Source organism: Molossus molossus, unplaced genomic scaffold, assembly GCF_014108415.1.
Source record: "Molossus molossus isolate mMolMol1 unplaced genomic scaffold, mMolMol1.p scaffold_m16_p_2, whole genome shotgun sequence".
NCBI lineage: Eukaryota > Metazoa > Chordata > Mammalia > Chiroptera > Molossidae > Molossus > Molossus molossus.
The window spans coordinates 37187255-37209782 of NW_023425355.1; the positions used below are offsets into that span (position 1 = coordinate 37187255).

Sequence of the window (22528 nt, forward strand, 5' to 3'; positions counted from 1 at the left end):
AACAGGACAGGGGTACTATACAGAAAACAGGACAATTGACCAACTGTATGCATCATGAATAAAGAAACAAACCCCTCTCCAGCCTTGTTTTAGCATATGATCCCCTGGAATATCGATAGTTCAAAATTCACCCTCCATACAAGAAATTGGAAGAAACTTCTCAGGAGAATCCCATCAGCCCTAGAGGAAAATACTAAAGCTGTTGACATGTGATTTGTGAAATGGGTCAGACAAAATAACCTTACAGCAAAACTTTTAAAAAATGTTTTTATTAATTAATTTTTGTTACAGATGTTTCTCCTTTTTCCTCCATTGACACCCTCCTACTGATCCGCACCCCCGACCCTGTCCCAGCATTGTCTATGTCCATGGTTATGCATACATGCATATAAGTTCTGTGGTTTATCTCTTCCCTCCTCCCTGACCCCCTCTTCTGAGGCTTGTCAGTCTGAGCCCTACTTCTATGTCTCTGGATCTATTTTGTTCATCACCTTCTTTTGCTCATTATATTCCACAAATAAGTGAGACTATGTGATATTTGTCTTTCTCTGATTGGCTTGTTTCACTTATGATAATACCCTCCATGTAATCTCAAAGGATAAGAGATCCTTCTTTCTTACAGCTGCATAGTATTCCATTGTGTATATATACCACAGCTTTGTACTTACTCATCTACTGATGGGCACCTGGACTATTTCCAGATCTTAGCAATTGTAAATAGTGCTATGAACATTGGGGTACATATATTCTTTCTGATTGGTGTTTCAGGCTTCTTAGGGTATATTCCTAGAAGTGGGATCACTGGGTCAAATAGCAGTTGAATTTTTAACTTTTTGATGTAACACCGTATTGTTTTCCACAGTGGCTGCACCAGTCTGCATTCCCACCAGCAGTGTACTAGGGTCCCCTTTTCTCCACACCCTTGCCAACATTTGTTGTTTGATGATTTGTTGGTGGCGGCCATTCTGACGGGTGTGAGGTAATACCTCATAGTTGTTTTAATTTGCGTCTCTCTGATGATTAGAGATGTTGAGCATTTTTTTCATAGATGTCTTTGCCATTTGTATGTCCTGTTTGAGAGGTGTCTCTTTAGGTACACTGTTCGTTTTTTAATTGGATTCTGTCTTCCTTTTGTTGAATTGTATGAGTACTCTATGTATTTTGGAAATCAACCCCTTATCTGATGTATCATTGGCAATTATACTCTCCCATATAGTGGGTTCTCTTCCCATTTCTTTTTTTTTTTTTGGTATGTGCCCCTAGCAGGAACTGAACCTGGGACTCTCTGGTCCGCAGGGCAATGCTCCAACTGCTGAGCCAAACTGTCCAATGCTCCAACCACTGAGCCAAACTGGCCAGGGCCTCCCTTTCCATTTTGATGCTTGTTTCTTTTGCTGTGCAGAAACTTTTTAGTTTGATGTAGTTCCATGTGATCATTTTTTCCTTTGTTTCTCTTGCCTTGGGCATTGTATCAGTGAAAATTCTGCTGTGTGTGATGTCTGAAATTTTGCTGACTACATTTTCTTCTAGGATTTTTATGGATTCACGAGTCACATTTAAGTCTTTTGTCTATTTTTGACTTTATTCTTGTGTATGGTGTAAGTTGGTGGTGTAGCTTTATTTATTTTTTGCATGTAGGTGTGGACACCATTTATTGAAGAAGCAGTCTTGACTCCACTCTTGGAACCTTTGTCAAATATTAATTGAGCATAACGACTAGGGTCAATTTCTGGATTCTCTGTTCTGTTCTATAGATCTATATGCCTGTTCTTGTGCCAGTACCAGGCTGTTTTGATTACAGTAGCTTTGTAGTAGAACCTGATATTAGGCATTGTGATCCCTCCTACTTTGTTCATCTTTTTCTAGATTGCTGTGGCTATTTGGGGTCTTTTTTGGTTCCATATAAACTTTTGGATTATTTGTTCTGTTTTTGTAAAATATGTCACTGGTATTTTCATGGGGATTGCATGAATCTATACATTGCTTTGGGTAGTATGGACATTTTAATGATGTTAACTCTTCCAATCCATGAACAAGGTTTATGCTTCCACTTTTTTATATCTTCCTCTATTTGTTTTTTCAATGACCTGTAGTTTTATGTAAAGAGGTCCTTTACTTCTTTGGTTTAGTTTATTCCTAGGTATCTTAACATTTGGGCCGCAATGGTAAATGGGATTGCTTTTTTAGTTTTTTTTCTATGAGTTTATTTTTAGTGTATAAGAATGCCATCAATTTCTTGACATTAATTTTGTATCCTGCTACTTTGCCAAATTCATTTATTAAATCTAGTAGGTTTTTGATGGAGTCATTAGGGTTTTCTAGGTACAATATCATGTCATCTACAAATAATGACAGTTTCTCTTCCTCCTTTCAAATATGGATACCTTTTTTTCTTTCTTCATGTCTAAGTGCAGTGGCTAAGACTTCCAGTACTATGTTAAAATAAGAGTGGTGAAAATGGGCTTCCCTGTCTTGTTCCTGTTCTTAAGGGAAATGCTTGTAGTTTTTGCCCATTGAGTACAATGTTGGCTGTAGGTTTTTCATATATAGCCTTTATTATGTCAAGGTATGATCCCTCTATCCCCACATTGCTGAGTGTTTTTATTAGAAATGTGTGCTGAATTTTCTTGAATGCTTTTTCAGCATCTATTGATAAGATCATATGGTTTTTATCTGTCATTTTTTTTATGTGGTGTATCACATTTATTGATTTTCAAATATTGTACCATCCTTGCATCCCTGGGATGAATCCCACTTGGTTATGATGAATACTTTTTTTTGATGTATTGCTGGATACGATTTGCTAATATTTTGTTAAGGATTTTGGCATCTGTGTTCATCAGGGATATTGGCTTGTAGTTTTCATTCTTTGTAGTGTCTTTATCGGGTTTTGGAATTAGGACTTTGCTGGCCTTATAAAATGAGTTTGGAGGTCTTCTGTCTTCTTGGATTTTTTTGAATATTTTGAGGAGAATGGGTGTTAGATCTTCTTTGAATGTATGGTAAAACTCCCCCATGTAGCTCTCCGGGACTGGGATTTTTGTTTGTGGAGAGTTTCTTGATTACATCTTCAATTTCCTTAGTTGTTACTGGTCTGTTCAAGTTTTCTATCTCTTCACGGTTAAGTTTTGGGAGACTGTGTTTCTAGAAATTTGTCCATGTTGCCTAGATTGTTCAATTCGGTGGCATATATTGCTCATTTTATGTTTTAATTATCCTTTGTATTTCTGTGATGTCCGTTGTTACTTCTCCTTCATTTCTGATTTTATTTGGGTCGTCTCTCTTTGTTTCTTGGTGTCTAGTTATGGGTCCATAAATCTTGTTTACCTTTTTAAAGAATCAGCTCTTAGTTTCATTGATCTTTTGAATTGTTATTTTAGTCTCTATGTCGTTTATTTCTGCTCTGACTTTTACTATTTCTTTCCTTCTACTTGCACTGGGTTTTTCTTTTTGTTTACTTTCTAGTTCTTTAAGTTGTAGGGTTAGAAAGTCAATTAGATTTTTTTTTGTTTCTTGAGGTAGGTCTGTAGTGCTATGAACTTCTCTTTCAGGACTGCTTTCACTGTGTCCCATAGTGTTTGTGTTGTTGTATGTTCATTTTCATTGGTTTCCAGGAAGTTTTTAAGTTTTCCTTAATCTTGTTGGTAACCCATTTGTTGTTTAATAACATTTAGCCTCCGTGAATGTTTTTGTTGTAATTGATTTCTAGTTTCATGCTATTGTGATGAGAAGATGCTTGATATGATTTCAATCTTCTTGAATTTGTAGAGACACTTTGTGTCCTAACATGTGGTCAGTCTTCGAGAATGTCCTCTGTGCACTTGAGAATGTATATTTTGCAGCTTTGGGGTGAAATTTTCTGTAAATATAAATGAAGTCCAACTGATCTAGTTTGTCTTGTAAGGACTCTATGTCCTTGTTTATTTTTTGTCTAGATCTATCCAGTGATGTCAGTGGGGTGTTAAAGTCACCCACTATGATTGTATTGCTATTGATCTCTCCTTTTAAGTCCTCCAGAAGTTTTTAAATATATTTTGGTGCTCCTGTATTTGGTGCATATGTTTATGAGGGTTATTTCCTTTTGTTGGATTGATCCCTTTAACAGTATGTAGTGACCTTCTTTGTGTCTTATTATGGCCCTCGTTTTGAAGTCTATCTTATCAGATATTAGTATTGCTACACCAGCTTTTTTTTTCATTTTCATTTGCTTGGAAATTTTTTTTCATCCCTTCACTTTCATCCTGTGTGAGTTTTTTTTGTTGAGGTGAGTCTCTTGTAGACAGCATATATATGGGTCATGTTTTCTTATCCAATCAGCTACCGTATGTCTTTTAATTGGAACATTTAATCCATTTACATTTAAGGCTTTTATTGATAGATACTTATTAGTTGCCTTTTTTATTTTATGCCTGTGTTTCTCTTTCTCTGTGTCTTCTTCTTACAACAGCCCCTTTTGCATTTCTGTAGTGTTGGTTTGGTGGTGGTAAATTCCTTTAGCTTTTTTTTTTGTCTGTGAAAGTCTTTATTTCTCCTTCAATTTTGAATGATAGGCTTGCTGGATAGAGTAGTCTTGAATTCAGACCCTTGCCTTTCATTATTTTGTATATTTCATGCCACTCCCTTGTGGCCTGCAGTGCTTCAATTGAAAAATCAGCTGACAGTGTAATGGGAGCTCCCTTGTAGGTAACTTTCTGTCACCCTCTTACCTCCTTTAAGATTCTTTCTTTGTCTTTAATGTTTGCCACTCTAATTATGATGTGTCTAGCTGTGGGTCTTTTGGGGTTCTTTTTGCTTGGGATTCTCTATGATCCCTGGACTTGTTTGACTGTTTCCTTCACCAATTTAGGGAAGTTTTCTGTCATTATTTCTTCAAACAGGTTTTCTATTTCTTTCTCCAATTCTTCTCCTTCCAGTACCCGGTTCAAATGTTGTTACATTTCATATTGTCCTAAAGCTCCCTTAGATTCTGCTCCTGCTTTTTAATTTTTTCCCCCATTTGCTGCTCTATTTGGGTATTTTTTTTCTACCGTGTGTTCTACATCACTGATTCGGTCTTCAGCTTCTTTTAATCTACTATTGAACCCTTCTAAGGTATTTTTCATATCAGCTATGTCATTCTTTATGTCTGCTTGATTTTTATTCATAGTTTCTACCTTTTTTATAGCTGATGTAGGTCCCACTGAGCTCTTCATGATTCTTATTAAGTTGCTTGTTGTTTTCCCTAAATTATTAGAGCACCCTTTAAATCACTGCTTTGAATTCTTTATCTGAAAAACTGCTTTCTTCCATTTCATGTAGTTCCTTTTCTGGTGATTCCTCCTTTTTTCATTTGGGTGTTGTTTCTTTGTCTCACCATGTTAGCTGTCTGGTAGTTCTAGGCCCGGTGAGGGATGGTTGGATGTGTAAGCAGGTCAGTGTGTTTCAAATAAAGCTGCTGTGCCTCCCAGACTATCTTGGTGTGTGGTGCCTCTTGCCTGCTGTGGGTCCTGGAGGACTGACAACTGGCAGCTGGTATTCATTTGTCACATTAGGCGTTCTAGTAGTGCGTGGATCCAGCTTGTGCACTGCTGCGGTGTGTGTTCCACTGCTGTGCTTCTGGGGTGCATGGGTTCTGCTGGTGGTCTTCTGGGGTGCATGGGTCCTGCTGGTGCACTTCTGGGTTGCATGGGTCACACTGATGTGCTGCTGAGGTGCACTGCTGCCTGCTGGGGCTCAGCTCCTGATCAGTTGCTGCTGGGGGGTTGAGTGTCAGCTTCTGGTTTGCGTTGCTCCTGCTGGTGAACTTCTGGGTTGCATGAGTCACACTGGTGTGCTGCTGGAGGGCGAGTGTCAGCTCGTGGTTTGTGCTGCTACTGTTGTTGCCAAGGGGTGGTGTCAGCTCCCAGGACTTAGCTGCTGCTGGGAGAGGGGCTCCAGTCCAAATACACTGCTGCAGTTGTCAGGGACAGGTGTCAACTGCTGAGTCTTGCTGCTGCTTGGCCTGGGGCACTGCTCCTGATCAGCGTCTGCTGATGCCACTGGGGATGGGTCTCAGCTGCCGACCTGTGCTGCTGCTGCCTGGGAACAAATGTCCACTCCAGAGCCTCTGCTACTTGGGGTATGTCTCAGCTCCTATTGGGGGCGGGGCTCCACTCCCACCCAATCACTTCTGCTGTGGGAGAAGGTGTTGGGCTCTGATCAGGCTTCTACTGTGGGGGATGGTGCTCAGCTCTGATCAGACTGTTGCTGTGAGTGATGGTGCTCAGTTCCTGGTTGGATGCAGCTACTGCAGCAGGCACTTCGATAGCACTGCTACTGTGTGCTGGTCCACACTGACACAGTGGGGTCCACAGGTCCAACAGTGAAAGGTACTGTGGTGGACTCAAATCGCTCAACCCTAGCTGCTTCTTGGTGCCTCCTCCCAGAGAAGACCAGAGATCTTCCAAAAAGATGGGGCCTCCCAGCCATTCATGGAGAAGTGCCCTGAAAACCTGCTTACCACAGTAGCTGGATGCTCCCTATCCACAGCACGGGAACCCTCTGCCCCATGTTTCTGCACTACTTGAGGTTGCTCATCCACACTCAAGTACACTCACACTCTTTCTTACACTCGCTCACACTCTCACATACTCACCCTCTCTCAGGTCCTGCCCGCTGCCATCTTTAAATTCTAGAATCTACAGCAAAACTCTTTAACAGTTTCACCCACACTCTTAGACCATCCAGTCAGCTTTCTAGTACTTTCTTCTGTTAAACAAGCAGGCAAGGATAATAAAATGTTTTTTAGAACAGAGACAAAAGCAATCAAGAAAAAGCTAAATTGTAGTGAATTTTCTCTGCAGGGTAAAGAAAGCTCAAAAAGAAAATATTTTTTTCTTTATTGATTTTAGAGAGAGAGAAAGGGAGAGGGAGAAATAGAAACATCAATGAGAGAGAACATTGATTGGCCACCTTCAGCATGCCCGCCACTGGGGATTGGACCTACAACCCAGGCATGTGTCCTGACCAGAAATCGAACCAGCGACCTCTTGGTATATGGGTCAACACTTAACCACTGAGCCACACCAGCCAGGCAAGAAATTATTTTCTTTAAAATACCATGAAGCAAGAAAGAAAAAGGAATATAGAAGAGAACAATAAAAAAATCACAGCTCTTACAAATTATAAGCATGATAGCAGCAATGAAAAATTCAATTGTTGAAAAAGCCAGTAGAGGAAATCTCCCAGAAAGAATTATTTTAGAAGATGAAAAGTAGGAACAAAAACATAAAAACAATTAAGGATCAGCCAGGTGATTCACCATTTGCATAACAAAAGTTCAAAAGAGAGAGAGCAAAGAAAATGGAGGGGAAGAAATCAACTAAATTGAATAAAATTTCCCAGAACAGATGTACATATGAGTTTCTGGACTGAAATGGCCTAGCACAATGAATGGAAACATACCCACACCAAAGCACATGATCATGAGATTTCAGATCAGAGAGATTTTATGAGCTTCTGTAAGGAAAAACAAGTTGCATAGAATGGATAGGAGTAATTGGAATGGCTTTGAATTGCCAAAAGTAGCACTGGAGGCTTAATGTCAATGGAACAATGTTTTTAACATGAAGAGGACACTTTCAATCTAGAATTGCACACCCAAGCAATTAATCAATTAAGGTCTGAAATGTATTTCCCATATATCCCTTCTCAGTAAGCTACTGCAAGATGTGTTTCATCAAAGAGGAAATAACCCAAATAAGCAAAAGGCACGGGATACCCAAAACGAGATCCAACACATGACAAAGGTGAAGGGAACTTTATGGATGAGAGTGAAGATATATCCTAAGAAATAGTCTTGTACCAGGTAAAGAAGGATGAATGATCTAGATTGGAGTAGGTCAGAAGATTCTAGGAAAGATTTATTCCATAAGATGAATTATTAGAGTCCTTATCTGGAAGTCTGGAGAGAAGACAATTGCTGGAGAGTCTGAGGTTGAATTCTTAGTGATAAGTACAAATAAAACCAAGCAAATGCAAGAGAGACTATTAAATAAGTACAAGAAAAGAAAGTTAATCAGTTTGAACCAATGTGGGTCACATTCAGCTTAAATAAATAATAGAAAGTCAGTATCACATTCATATTGTTTTTTTCACACAAACATTGTCATAAAATACTATTTTATATACACATAGCATATGTGCACAGCATTTGAATCACAGTAAAAAATAGTTTAAAAGAACTGCTTTCAATTATGTGTACAGAACCCTGATTTTTTTTTTTTAAAAAAAGAGAGAATGTGACAGAGACTCCTTGTAATTAGTAGAATCCTCACTTATTGTGATGGCATTATCCATAGCCTGTATCCCTACAGGAAACTTGGAATCTAGAGCATCATTAAAACAAAACAAAACAAACAAACAAACACCCAGGGACAGCAAAATTACAACATGAAAGCTAATTGTGATGGACCTTAGAAATTATTACATTGCTTATGACTTCTGCCACTCATCTTTCCCTTTCCTCAATGGGCATAGTTTTTATTATTTTTAATAAATGGAAAGAAAAACTAAGGTTAAGAGGGTTGAGAGGGTGTTATGAGATTTGTCCATGCTTACAAAGCTAGTGATAGAATAAGCCTTGGTCTCCTCACCTCTAAAACCAGAAATCTTTCTACAAAGTCTTCAGGGGCGGGCAATCAATTCCCTAGGGCCCTGAGTTTGCTAGCTAATACATTAAACAACCTGATGAATACTGTCTAGATACAATAACTAGATGATGAGGATGATGGTGATAGTTAACGTAAGCTTACTGTGTTTTAAACACTATATATGGATTAACTCATGTTACCTCACAACCATCCTATTGGAGCTAGATCCTATTATCAGTCAACCCCACTTTTCCAGGTGGGAAATGCAGCTGAGAGATGTTAAGTCACTTGCCCAAAGTCATAAAGCTAGTGAATGGCAAAGCCAGGAAATAGATTGAGGAAGTCTGATTCCAGAGCCCTAACACTACTCATACAACTCAGATAAATTTCTCCATAAATTTTAATTAGACTAAATGCAACAGTTATCATTTATTAGCACATAATAATAATCCACACAACATGACTATGTTTTGTCCCACAATATCAGTTCTAAAGGGTTTTTATTCTATTAACTGCATCAAAATAACAGTTTTGGGCTCAAATACTGCAAAATGGAGTATGGATGGATCTTATACAAACCAGGTTAACTGCTTAATGCAATTCCATATATTTAAAGATAAGATAAGTACTTTAAATATATGTGTTTAAAAGTTTTGCTAATATTCTTCAAACTTGCAGATTTTATCTTGGCACATAATTAAACACAAATTAGCCTGATAATATGGGTGGATTTATTTCTTAAGATTTGAGTACAAACTTAAAAACAAGAACAGAGCGTGTCATCAAGAATAAACACAAAAATCTAAGTAACAATCTTTCAAACGTGCATTTAAACAGAAAGTAAAAATATGAACAAATTCTAATTTGAAACTACATTTAAAAATTAAAATATTTCTCTCCAAATACCAAATACCACACATTCTTTAACCTGTTTTTATCTTACCTCAGTAACATTTTTCCTACACTATCAAGAAAATATAGATGAGAATTTTTAGTCAGTCTTTATGACCAAAGAAACATTACTTTCCTTAACTTCTGACTTTTTAAACCATTCACCTGTGTCTCAGTTCTGAAAAGCCATATAATTATACCTGCACTCTAGAAAAAAAAAAAAAAGAATCACATATAAAGGATGCAAGATACTTTCATAAAATTAAAGCAAAGGTCACAAGTGTTCGACTTAGAAATGTACATAACTGTAGTATATTTTTAAAGTATACTTTATTTTAATAGCTGACATGTAGGAACAGTGAATGATTTAAAAACATATAGAAATGTAGGATCAAAAATTGTAGGCTCAAGTACTTGAAAAGTCACTATGAATATGGAAAGATCTGTTTACATAAATATGTATATTTCCTAATGAAAAATCAGGGGCTAGTGGCATCTCCCTGGTCCCTTAACAATATTTGGATTTTCGCAAAGAATTAGCAGCACCCAACCTTAAGTGTTAATTGTGTGTTTCTGAAGGACCTATACAACAGATTAGTTGGCAGTGTTCTAGCTTTTGGGAGATGGAAGTGAGTGCGGGTGCAAATATCTGAATATGCATGCACTTGCACATTTAAAATCACCATTCTGAATGGGGGGAAAGTCACATACTGAAAAAATCTAAGGAAATCATCCTTAAAGGATCAACAGTGGGCCAGGAACAGAAGCTGAATAGTAGTCTATTTGATAATAATGGTTCGTCACTCTTCAAAGGCAAGTTGGGAAGAATGAGAATACTCACATATACATAACTTCAGGGAGAACTTGCCTCAAATTTTACACTGCAGAACACTGAAAGAAATCTTCACAAAAACTTTCATTCTTGTTTATAATAACACCAGATGACTTTTTCCTTTTTACCACCATATACATAACATTTAAATATTTTCCTTATAAATATTTTAGAGCAAAACGAATGTATTTTGTTGCAGTGGTGGCCCACATCTGTACAAATCAATAAGCCATATATGTATATATATATAAAATGATTAAGAAAAAAGTGCAAAGAGTAACAGTATTAAGAATTTTTGCTGTTTACAGTAACTATGGTTCAAGTCTGAATATCTATCAGGAATATATAATCCCTGATTTTAATTAAAGGTTCAAAAAAAAGCCCAGACGCCAAGCTACTGCACAAATATCATTCCCTTATTGAGTAACTTCCCTTCTCCTAAATCCAGCATTTTCCAGGTTCTAAACTCTTCTCACAAACAGGAGAAAAGTGGTAACAGTGTTCTTCCCTTTAACTTCCCCAAACTCATCCGAGTCAATTAGTCATTCATAGATTCAAATAAAATATTGGGGAAATTATTCATCATAACCTGATTTGCTAAAATTAAAGCAAAATGAAAGGCTTTTTGAAATGCAAACTATTGCTCAAGAATCCAATCAGCAACCGCAAATAGACCTGAATTACAAGTGTAATTTAATATAAGCACATTTAAAAAACAGTCCCTGTTATCAAACATAAACTCAGTCTAAATACTTTCCCAGGTTCAGTGCTGTGCAAGGGTCATAACACTAAACACTTATGATTTCATCTTTTCTAACAGAGAAAACGCTTCCTGTTAAAATCTGATTAACTTCCTATCATTTTACTCTTGGTCTCAGTCTTCTATTTTGAACGAACAGAGAAAGGAAATCTTCAACCTTTTTCAAATGTACCTAAGTACTCTCAAGTCATTCAAATAATTATAATTACTGATTTTAGAATTCCAAGTTTAAAAAAAAGGAGTTCAATTTCCCTTTAAATATATTACTAGATATTTTTGGTGTGTTTATGTTGTTTTATTCTTACTTCAGGCACTGTAATTATCACAACACACAATAATTCTATGTGAAACCTATGCAACAATCATGAATCTTAAAATGGTTTCCAAAGTGTTATTTGATTCTCTCTGTTATATTATGACTGAAATTTTCCTTTAGGATAAATGGTTGGAAGATAATTTTAAAGGCCTGTAGCATTTCTGCTTTGAGTAGTGTTAATACATATTTTTTGTCATGCTTAGTATTTTTAAGCTTCTACTGAACTAGGAAGACAACAGACATTGGAAGCTGCAAATCTCCTCAAACTACATTCTACTCCAACTCCAATTTATTTTGTTCAACATTACATATTTTTTTTCATAAAAACAAGTATCTTAGGCTAATTTTTGAAAACAGAATTTTTACTCTAAAATTAATAACACAGCTAAAGGGAAACAATTTTTCAATTTCAGCTTCACTATAACTATGTAAAACTAAGTTAAAGTTGACTCAACAATTATTTTAATCACTTTTTTTTATTATCATGTCTTTAGGATGATATACTTTACATTCTAACAGACAGCTCAAGGCTTAAAACTCTAGAACTAAAAAACCAGATCACCTCCTGTACAACTGTAAAGAGAACAGCATTTTATTTGCCCCCATACATTCGCTCAATGTCTTTGAGGTAATGATTCTTCAGTTCCTTCCTTTTCAGTTTGAAAGCATCAGTGACCAAACCAGTTTCAGGGGTCCAAGGCTCTGGGCTTAAACGAACCTTGATTGGAATTTCAAAACGCTCCAACTTCACTGAAATGAGAAGAGGGCAGGTGTGGGGGTAGGGGGATGGGAAAGTGGAAGAAAAATAATTAATAAAACATGAATTTGCATGATTTACCTAGATGATACAGGTGATGAGGCAAACTTATTTAATTGTATGTTAATGATACACCATCTTACAATTTCATTTTATGTTTCTCAAAGTATACATAAATTGTTTCATGGATCATTTCGGTCTATGAAGTTTTATTTTTTTTAAATCCTCACCCAAGGATATTACTACATTTATTTTCAGATAGAGTGGAAGCGGGGGGAGAGAGAGAAACATCGATGTGAAAGAGACATATCAATTGGTTGCCTCCCACATGACCCTAAACCGGGGTGGGGAACCAACCCCTTGACCGGAATTGAACCTGAGACTCTTTGGTCTGTGGGCCGACGCTCTAATCACCTAGTCAAACCGACCAGGGTGGTTTATGAAGTTTTTATTCTGATATATACGTAGACACCTGCCTCTTCAGAGTCTTTCTACTTGCCGTTCCCTTGGCCTAGGATGGTCTTCCCCTTTGTAGATTCACAGCTCACTTCACTTTATCTCAGTGTCCATTCAAATGCCATTCCTCAGAGAGGACTCTCTTGACCATGCATAACAAAACAGAAGTCCCTTTGTTTCTCTATATCCTCTTACACTGTGTTTTCTTAAAAAATAAATAAAAAACTTACCACCTAACGTATTATATATTTTTATCATCTATTAGAATGTAAGTTCCATGAAAGCAGGGTCTTTGTTTTGTTCACTGCCATCCACAGGGCTCCAACAGACATATCTATATCCATATCTATATCTATATCTTTATCTATATCTATATTCACTCTACAGCAAATTAAGCCTCTAGACAATTGTTCTTCCTAAGCTTTATTATACATTCAAATCAGAATCAAAAAGGGGATTTTGAATTCCATGCTTTTAAATGGTATAAGATACAGCATATATGTTATTTGAGATAGACAACTCAACATGTTGAAAGAAATGTAAGAAAATGAGGACATAGAAGCAATAAATACAGTATTCAATTTTAAATTCAATAAATTACATTTCATCAAGTTACTATTAATACAGCTCATCCTTAAAATTCTGAAGGCACATTATCAATAATGTGAATCTACAGATGAGCTTTATTTTATATGCAAGTATTTAAAACAGCAATTTTGAAGAAGCAAATATCTGCATGTTTAAAAACTGCTAATAGTGTAGGTGATTTTAGAAACTTGGTTTCAGAGATAAGTACAAAATAACTCAAATTCATGGAAGTTTTTGTTCCAATACTACTCTGAGTTTTATGAAAGTTTGATTTAATTAGTGAGCTTCTCATTAAAATGAGAGAAAAAATATAAAGCTGCCCAGCTGGTGTGGCTCAGTGGATTGAGCATCATCCCATTGACTGAAAGGTGCCAGTTCGACTGCCGATCAGGGCACATGCCCAGGTCGTAGGCTCAATCCCCAGTATGGAGAAGGAGGTAGCTAATTGATGTATCTCTCTCATAATGTTTTTATCTCTCTCTCCATTCCTCTCTCTCTAAAAAAAAATCAATAAAAAATATTTTAAAAAATAAAGAAATAATGCTGAGTGAGAAAAATAACCTTTCAAATTACCTAGAACCAACTTCCTAAAAGTAATGCCTGAACAGGTAGTAAAGGAACAAAAACTTGCTCAAATTAACCACGTTTACCTGGTTGATATATTCCAGGTCAGTTACACAGGAGTGCCTGAAATAAGCTCATATGCTCCTAAGGTCACATTTGGATCTCAAGGAAACAGTTAAATTTTCAACTATAGATTTGGCTCCAAAACCCTTTATTTCATATTACTGTCACTACTTACACAGGTTGTATTCCAGAAACACCGACAAAAATGGGACAAGGCAGGTGCATTATTTCAGTTGCACACAAGCAAATTCAGCACATTTATAGAAGTTCCTATACTTAATCTTTATTAACTAAATTTCTGTTCAAAGCCACACACACACACATACACACAAACAAGAGGATGCATTAAAGGTTTCATTTTGGGAACTCCTAAATATCATCTAGTACCACAGGCTATAGAGAGCAAAAAGCAACCACAGTTTTCTATAAACAAAATAAATTGCCAAGAAGTAGGCAAGATTTGTGGAAAGGAAAACAAAAACAATCTTACATGTGTCATTTTTATCAGAATTATCTAGAACACTATAAAATGTGGCCAGCAGGTGGGAGCAAAGGACAATTTTTCTACCCATTAGGAAGCTGTCATATCACCACAAAATTCCATACTTTGTGTCCTTTTGATACTACATATACCTCACTTATATTTAAAATATGAAAAGGACTGCTATGAAATATATATAATGTCAGACAGCTGAATACAATCAAGACTGTTTTATACTTACTGGCATAAGTCTTGAAATTATAATTTCAAGCAAAAAGTTGGCAAGAGAATCCTTTGTGGCACAGAAAAGCTTATGATTTATACATTTAGCTCATGTTTAGTTCATTATCCAGATCATGAGTTGTTCAATTTTATTCCTCATTCCAGCAGAGAAAAGTTATGGGGGCCTAGAGGGTCCGAGAATTTTATTCCATTTTCCACCTAATTGTGATACAGCTTGAATTTCCCCATGATTGCTTTTCATAGTTACATATGCAATGACAAATTATTCAAGTCACATTCTATTCCATGAGTAACATTCAGAGAGTGACTAAGAATAACAGCCTATTGGCTGGAATACTTTTTAAAATACTACATCTAAATAAAAAAATCAGGATTTGTATCAATAAAAAAATTCTGGTAGCCTGGTGATATTAAAAGTGTGCTACATCAATAATTCCAAAAATAACAAAACCATCATTAGGAAAAAAAACCCACATGAAGTCACTGTCTTTATGGTTATAATAGGTAATTGTTGCTTAAATAACTTTACAATATCCAGAGTTGACTATAAGAGTGTTGTTCTTGAGGAAACACAGTTTTTCATCTTCAGCTTTCTAACTAATTATACTACCTATATTTTGAAACCAAAATGGAACCTAGGTAGTTAATTTAAAAAATAAATAATAATAGCCTGGTTAGGAAAATACGTGTGGCTCCTGCATCTATGATAGGAATATAAACTAGTCCAATTTTTCTGGGGAAGGAGGAGTTATTTGACAACATTGAAAAAGACCTAAAATCATATATTTTCTTTGACCTGGAAATTCCATTTTTAAAAATTCATACTAAGAATATCATTACATAAGAAAATAACTGAGCCCAGCCCGTGTGGCTCAGCAGTAGTTGAACGTCGACCCATGCACCAAGAGGTCACCAGTTCCATTCCTGGTCAGGGCACATGCCCAAGTTGTAGGCCGATCCACAGTGGGGGGCATGCAGGAGGTGGCCAATCAATGTTCTCTTTCATCGATGTTTCAATCTCTCTCTCCCTCTCCCTTCATTTCTCTCTAAAATCGATAAAGGAAAAAAAAATTTTTTTTTTTTTTTTGTACAGATAGAGTGGGAGGGAGAGAGACAGGAAGGGAGAGAGAGAGAGAAACATCGACGTGAAGGGACACATCGAGTGGCTGCCACCCGCACGACCAACCAGGGCCGGGGACAAACTGCAACCAAGGTACGTGCCCTTAGTGGGAACCGAACCTGGGTCTCTCTGGACCGCAGGCCGACGCTCTAACCGTTGAGCCAAACTGGCCAGGGCGGAAAAAAAAATTTTTAAAGAAAATAACTGAGTATACAAGATATGTGTTATGTTTGTTTACTGTCAGAGGAAAAAAGTAGAACTCATACTAAAAGTCCAACAACAGGAACATAAGTGGATATGCTTATACTGGAATACTATTTAGTTATTAAAAATTATAATGCAATTCTATATCTACTGACTTAGAAAAATATCAATAAGGTTTGTCATATAAGTACATATACCAGAATGCAATGTCACCACCCAAAGTACTATTAAGTGATTTTTACTTCCTCCTAATAATTTTCTGTATTGTCCAATATTTATAATTACTATAGATAACCTACAATCAGAAAATTAATACTTTAATTTTTTAGGAGGAAAAGCAACAGGTTAAAAGTAGGTTAACAGCCTCCAATTAAAAATGAAGGTGATACAATTCATCTCTGCTCCCCTTGTAAAATAATTTAAACAGTTTAAATAATTTTAAAAATTAAAAAGGCATTAACTACGAGGAAAATAAACTGAAACGAAAGAAAGAGGGCACTGGGTGAGAGAGTTCAACAAAATTTTAGAAGATCAAAAGCAAATGATTAGCAGTCACTGATTGGGAGCCAAGAGAGCTAAAATCTAGCTGACTGACAATAAGAAGCCCACAAAAAATAAACCAACCTCTTGAGATTGTGCCTCTGAAAACAGAGATGAGCAGTACACTGTTTAAATGACAGTTTTCTTTCATTCTGCTCTTCCCTAATCAGGCTGAAAACACATTTACTTTTTGGAAAAACTAAATGAGTCTCTGGACTCGAGGACATAGGTACAATAGAGGGAGGAAATAAAGCTGGAAACAGAAGGATTCAATGAGGTTAAGGTGGAATCACTCCACTCCCAGCCCTTTTCCAATTTCCTCTATTTGGCTACCAGAATACAGGCAGTGGGGCTAATAACCGCGAGGCAAGAGACTGAAGAAGTCATCTTTGGAGAAATGGAATGTTCCAAGACACTGACATTTGAATAACTTTTCAGTGAAGCCCAGTAAAATTTACAAGCAAGTTTTCAATACCTCATTCTCAAATGTGAATGGACAGACAAGGATCAGCAGATACATGAGAAGCCATGACCAAAGCAAGCAGACAGTGGAACTTGGAGGAAACAGCCAATAACAGAGGAAAACTTCATAAAAGGAATCCCTTTAACATCTTCAGAAGAATAAGAGATGACACATTGACTGCATACATGAAAGAACACTGAGAAAGCAGGAAAGAGCCCTGAAAAATAAAATTCTGATATTCGAAATTCAAAAGACAGAAGACGATCAAGTTAAGCATGCTGCCAGAATATAAACAAAAGGATGGTGTAGGAAAGAAGAAGAAAATTAGAGGGTAAAAACAGGAGGTCCAACCTCCATATAAAAATAGCACCAGGTAAAAACACAAACACAGAATTTGGTGAAGAAAACTGAAAGAAGAGCAAACAAACAAAAAATGATACACAGGTATTTCCCAGAACTGAAGGGCAGACACCTCTAGACTGAAATGGCCCACACCAGGTAAGTATACATAATAATATACAATAAAAGGACTCTTGTACTGGGACTGCAGACTGGTACAGCCACTGTGTAAAACAGCATGAAGTTTCCTCAAAACATTAAAAATGGAATTGCCGCTTGACCGAGCAATCCCAAATCTTGGAATATATCCTAAGAAACCTGAAACACCAATCAGAAAGAATATATGCACCCCTATGTTCACAGCAGTGCAATTTACAATAGTCCAAGTGTCCATCAGTAGATGAGTGGATAAAAAAGCTGTGGTACATATACACAATGGAATACTACTATTGGCTATAAAAAAAAAAAAAAAAAGAAGGAAGTCTTACCCTTTGTGATAGTATGGATGGACCGGGAGAGTGTTATGCTAAGTGAAATAAGCCAGTCAGAGAATAACAAATACAATATGATCTCACTAATATGTGGAATCTAATGAATGAAATAAACTGACGAACAAAATGGAATCAAAAGCATGAATACATGAAACAAATTGGCCAGGGCCTAAGGGAGAGGTGACTGGATAAAGAAGGTGAAGGAAGTAGCTAAAAAACATATAAGCATACTCCATGGACATGGACAATTATTTGGTAGAAGTCAAGGAAGGGGTAGGCGGAGTAGGGTGGAGGTGGGCAAACAGGGGGAGGAGGACTCCTGCAATTATGTCAACACTAAAATACACTTTAATAATTTTTTAAAATGATGAAAAAAAAAAGATCCTTATAAGGTCACATCATTATGAACTATCAGAACAAAGATGGACCATTCCAAACACAGGCTAGAAGATCACTTAGCAGAGATGTTGTAACATGTAATAAATAATTAGATAGGTTATTCTACTATATAACATTTAAGAATTCTTCCAGCCCTGGCAGGTTTGGCTCAGCGGTTCAAGTGTTGGACTGCAAAACAAAGAGTAGCAGGTTTGATTCCAGTCAAGGGCATGTACCTTGGTTGCAGTTCAGTCCTCAGCCCTGGTGGGGGTTGAGCGAGAGGGCAACCAATCAATGCGCGCGCGCTCTCTCTCTCTCTCTCTCTCTCTCCCTCCCTCCCCCCTCCCTCTCTTCCTCCCTCCCGCTTTGTTTGAAAATAGATGGAAGAATGTTCCTGGGTAAGGATTAAAAAAAAAAAAGAATTCTTCCAACATGGAAAGTCATCATACATATTCAAGAGGCAGGTTCTTTAAACCATGTATTTTGTTATTAAAACAAAGCAAATAAACAGACCTCTTGAAGATGCTAGTACACAAGATACCATTAAATGACTTTAAGGGACATAAAGTCAAGCAATTTCTTACTTACTGGCATTTGCAGCTTCTCTAATTTCTTTCAGTATTTCAGCTTCCATGGCTGGGTTATTGCAAATATCAACCCAAGTTCCTTCCACTCCTTTCTGTTGTGCCAAAAGTGTCAACCTTTTCTGATTAGGAACCACAAAACTAATCACATAGGACTGGTCACTAAAAAATAGAATATAAAACAAAATAGAAATTAAAACACTGAGAACAGCATTCGTCAAGTTTTCAATGAAACGGTACATTACAAGATAATTTCAAAGCATATTTCTTTTTGTTACAGTTCCATTAAGAAGTAACAAAGCCTGTAGTACTAGCATAAAGACAGATAATATAAACCAATGAGAAATAAGAGATCTTAGAGGTAGACCCTTGCATACACGGTCAAATGATCTTCAACAAGGGTGCCACGAACACTCAATGGGTAAAGGACAGTCTGATCAACAGATGGTGTAGAAAGAACTAGATATCCACATAGAAAAGAATGAAGTTGTATCTTTACCTTATTCCACATACAAAAATTGTAATCAAAGACCTAACCATGTAAGAGCTAACATTATAAAACACCTAGAAGAAACTATAGGGGGAAGATTCATGACATTGTATTTGACAATGCTTTCATGGCTATGACACCAAAAGCATAGGCAATAACAATAAAAAAGTAGATAAATGAGAATTAACAAGTATTTTTTTTATTCTGTGACAAAAATTACAATTAATAGAGTGTGAAAAGACTACAGCATTGAAAAAAAATATTTGTAAACCATGTACCTGATAAGGAGTTAATATCTAGAATATATAAAAACTGCCTACAAATCAATAATAAAACAAAAATAACCCAATTAAAAAGAGAGTAAAGAACTGAAACTGTAAATATTCTAGAAGAAAACATAGGGTGTAAGTTCCTTGATATTGGTCTTGGCAGTGATTTTTTGGATTTGACAGAAAAAGCAAAGCCATCAGAAGAAAAAATAAACAAGTGGGACTATATCAAACTAAAAAGTTTCTGCACAGCAAAGGAAACCATCAACAAAATGAAAAGACAACCTATGGAATAGGAGAAAATATGTGAAAATAATATATCTATCTGATAAGGGGTTAATATCCAAAATATATAAAGAACTCATAAAACTCAATAGCTACGTAAATAAACAAACATAATCTGATTTTAAAATGGGCAGAGGAACTGAATAAACATTTTTCCAACGAAAACATACAAATGGCCAACAGGCACATGAAAAGGTACTCAACATCACTAATCATCAGGAAAGAAATGCAAATCAAAACCACAATGAGATATTACCTCAGACCTGTTAGAATGGTTATTGTCAAAAAGACAAGAGATTTAAAAAACAAAAACAAAAAACAAGAGAAGAGATAACAAGTGCTGACAAGGATGTGGACAAAAAGGAACCCTTGTACACTGTTGGTGGGAATGTAAATTGGTTCAGCTACTATGGAAAGCAGTATGAAGGTTCCTCATATAATGTAAACTAGAACTACCATGTGAACCAACAATCTGCATAAATCCTCAGCATAAATCCAAAGGAAACGAAAACAGGATATCAAGGTGATATCTGTACACTCATGTTTCTATGTTCATTTCATCATTAGTCACAATAACCAAAATATAGAAACAACCTAAGTATCCATCAACAGAAGAATGGATAGAGATGTGGTACACACACTAGAGTATTATTCAGCTATGAGAATGAAGGAAATCCTGTCATTTGCAACAACATGGATGAATCTTGAGGGCATTGTGCAAAGTGGGATAAACCAGGCAAAGAAAGACAAATGCTGCATGGTAACACTTACATGTGGAATTTTTTTTTTTTTTATAAAAGAAAGTCAAACTCATAGAAACAGAGAGTAGAAAAGTGGTTGCCAGGGTCTGTGTATTGAGGAAATAGGGAGATGTTGGTAAAAGAATATAAACTTGCAACTATAAGATAAATAGGTCTGGGGTAAAAAAATGGCAGCTGAACAGACCGTCTCCCAGGACCAAACTGGAATTACAACTACAATAAAGACAAATCAAATCATCAGGCCCTGGCCGGTTTGGCTCAGCGGTTGGAGCATCCACCTGCGGTCCGGAGAGACCCGGGTTCGGTTCCCGCTAAGGGCATATACCTCGGTTGCAGTTTGTCCCCGGCCCTGGTTGGTCGTGCGGGTGGCAGCCACTTGATGTGTCCCTTTCACATCGATGTTTCCCTCTCTCTTCCTCTCTCTCCCTCCTCTATCTGTACAAAAAATGGAAAAATGTCCTCGGATGAGGATTAAAAAAAAAAAAAAAAGACAAATCATCAGGAAAAACCAACTACAAAGCAGCTAGAGAGAACACTAATAACCAGGACAGAAAGACGACACCAAATCGAGCCTGGAAGGAACCACGGAGGTGCAAGAGGGCAGGCTGGGGGCCCATGGACAGCAGCTAAGGGCTGTTTCAACTGTGAGCAGTTCCCTCTGAGAAGCTGAGGGTTAAAACTCCACGCCGGCTACACAACACAGAGAGGCAGCTGCCCAGGAAAGAGTGGTGGCTCCTAGCACAGAGGGGCGGGCCCCCCAGCACAGAGTGGAGGGACAGGGAAAAGTATCCGCATAACACCTGACTAAGATCACCAGAGCTGAGGCTTAGTAAAGCAAGGAGAGGTGCAGGCAAAAAGGGCACCTCCATGAGGGCCAGAGCACTAAGTAAGCTACAGCCACATACCCTGGGCACTGGCAGAGGGAGGGCAGACTGGACTGGAACTCTGAAGAGAGTCGAAGGATCGTGGCACAGGTGAGAATGCTGGGAAGGAGGGCACCAGAAATTTTAGGCTGAATCACTCCCTCATTGGACAGTAGGTGTCTTACTCAAAGAACCCTTGCCCAGAGCCCCAGGAGAAGCAACGGCCTCTCCCTCACAAATTTACCACCACCAGGCCAGGCCAGAAAAATAAAAACGGAGGCACATTAACAGGTAGAAACTACCAGCAAGCAAGGTGGGGTGGGGGGATACACTGCCCCATCCACTGGCAATCCTCTTAACCTGTACACCTGAGGGACTGTTCATTCAGCTGAGGCCTACAAATCCAGCTCATAAAGTAACTGACACTAATAGCCTGCAGGCAAAAGCAAAATGACAACTGAACCTTTGCTTGGCCTGCAAATCTACCCAGAAAAGTCAGACTGGACAGTGGGGTTTAATGTGGGTCCTCCCAAAGTAATCCAAACCCAGCAGAAGGAGCCATAATTAGTGGAACACCAACAACCACAGGAAAAGTTTGGCAGGCTCCAAAACCTACTGAGACAGCCAAAATGGTGAAACAACAACAACAAAAAAAACCCAAATGAAAGAACAAGAAAATTCTACAGAAGAAGAAATAAATAAAATTGAATTAAGCAAGTTATCAAAGGTAGAATTCAGGGTAATGATTATGAGGAAGCTCAACAGCATGAGTAGAGTTCAACAGCATAGGATATAGGAACATTGAAAAACCATCCAATTGGAAATGAAAAACCACAAAACAGAAATGGAAGAATGACATGGCAGAAAAAATAAGACACTGGAAGAAATAACCAGAAGAGTAGAGGAAACCAAAGATTAGATCAGTGAATCAGAAAACAGTGTAGAAAAAAGTCACCCAATCAAAGAACCAAAAAGAAACAAAAAAAAAAAAAAAAACAATTAAAAACAGGAAGACAGCTTAAGAAAACTGAAGGACAACATGAAACATAACAACATCCACATCACAAGAGTTCCAGAAGAAGAAGGAAATGAGCAAGGGTTAGAGAATATATTTGAAGAAATAGTGACAGAAAACTTCCCTAACTTGGTGAAGAAAAAAGGCACACAAGTGCAAGAAGCAG

General features: G+C 37.2%; 1 protein-coding gene across 4 annotated transcripts in view; it reads right to left on the reverse strand.

Annotated features, from left to right (window-relative positions):
• Positions 1 to 11328: 11328 nt before the first annotated feature.
• The window catches only part of ACSL4 (acyl-CoA synthetase long chain family member 4), a 119335-nt gene continuing 108135 nt past the window's right edge, over positions 11329 to 22528 (reverse strand). For 3 of the 4 annotated variants that reach the window (XM_036271810.1, XM_036271812.1, XM_036271811.1), the window contains exons 14-15: positions 18684 to 18841; positions 11330 to 12158 (exon numbers count right to left, since the gene is read on the reverse strand). In XM_036271810.1, coding sequence (XP_036127703.1) covers positions 12001 to 12158; positions 18684 to 18841 — 316 coding nt within the window. In that variant the 3' untranslated portion in view covers positions 11330 to 12000. Of the gene's footprint in view, positions 12159 to 18683; positions 18842 to 22528 lie in introns of all 4 variants that reach the window. The other variant, XM_036271809.1, reaches the window with a different exon arrangement.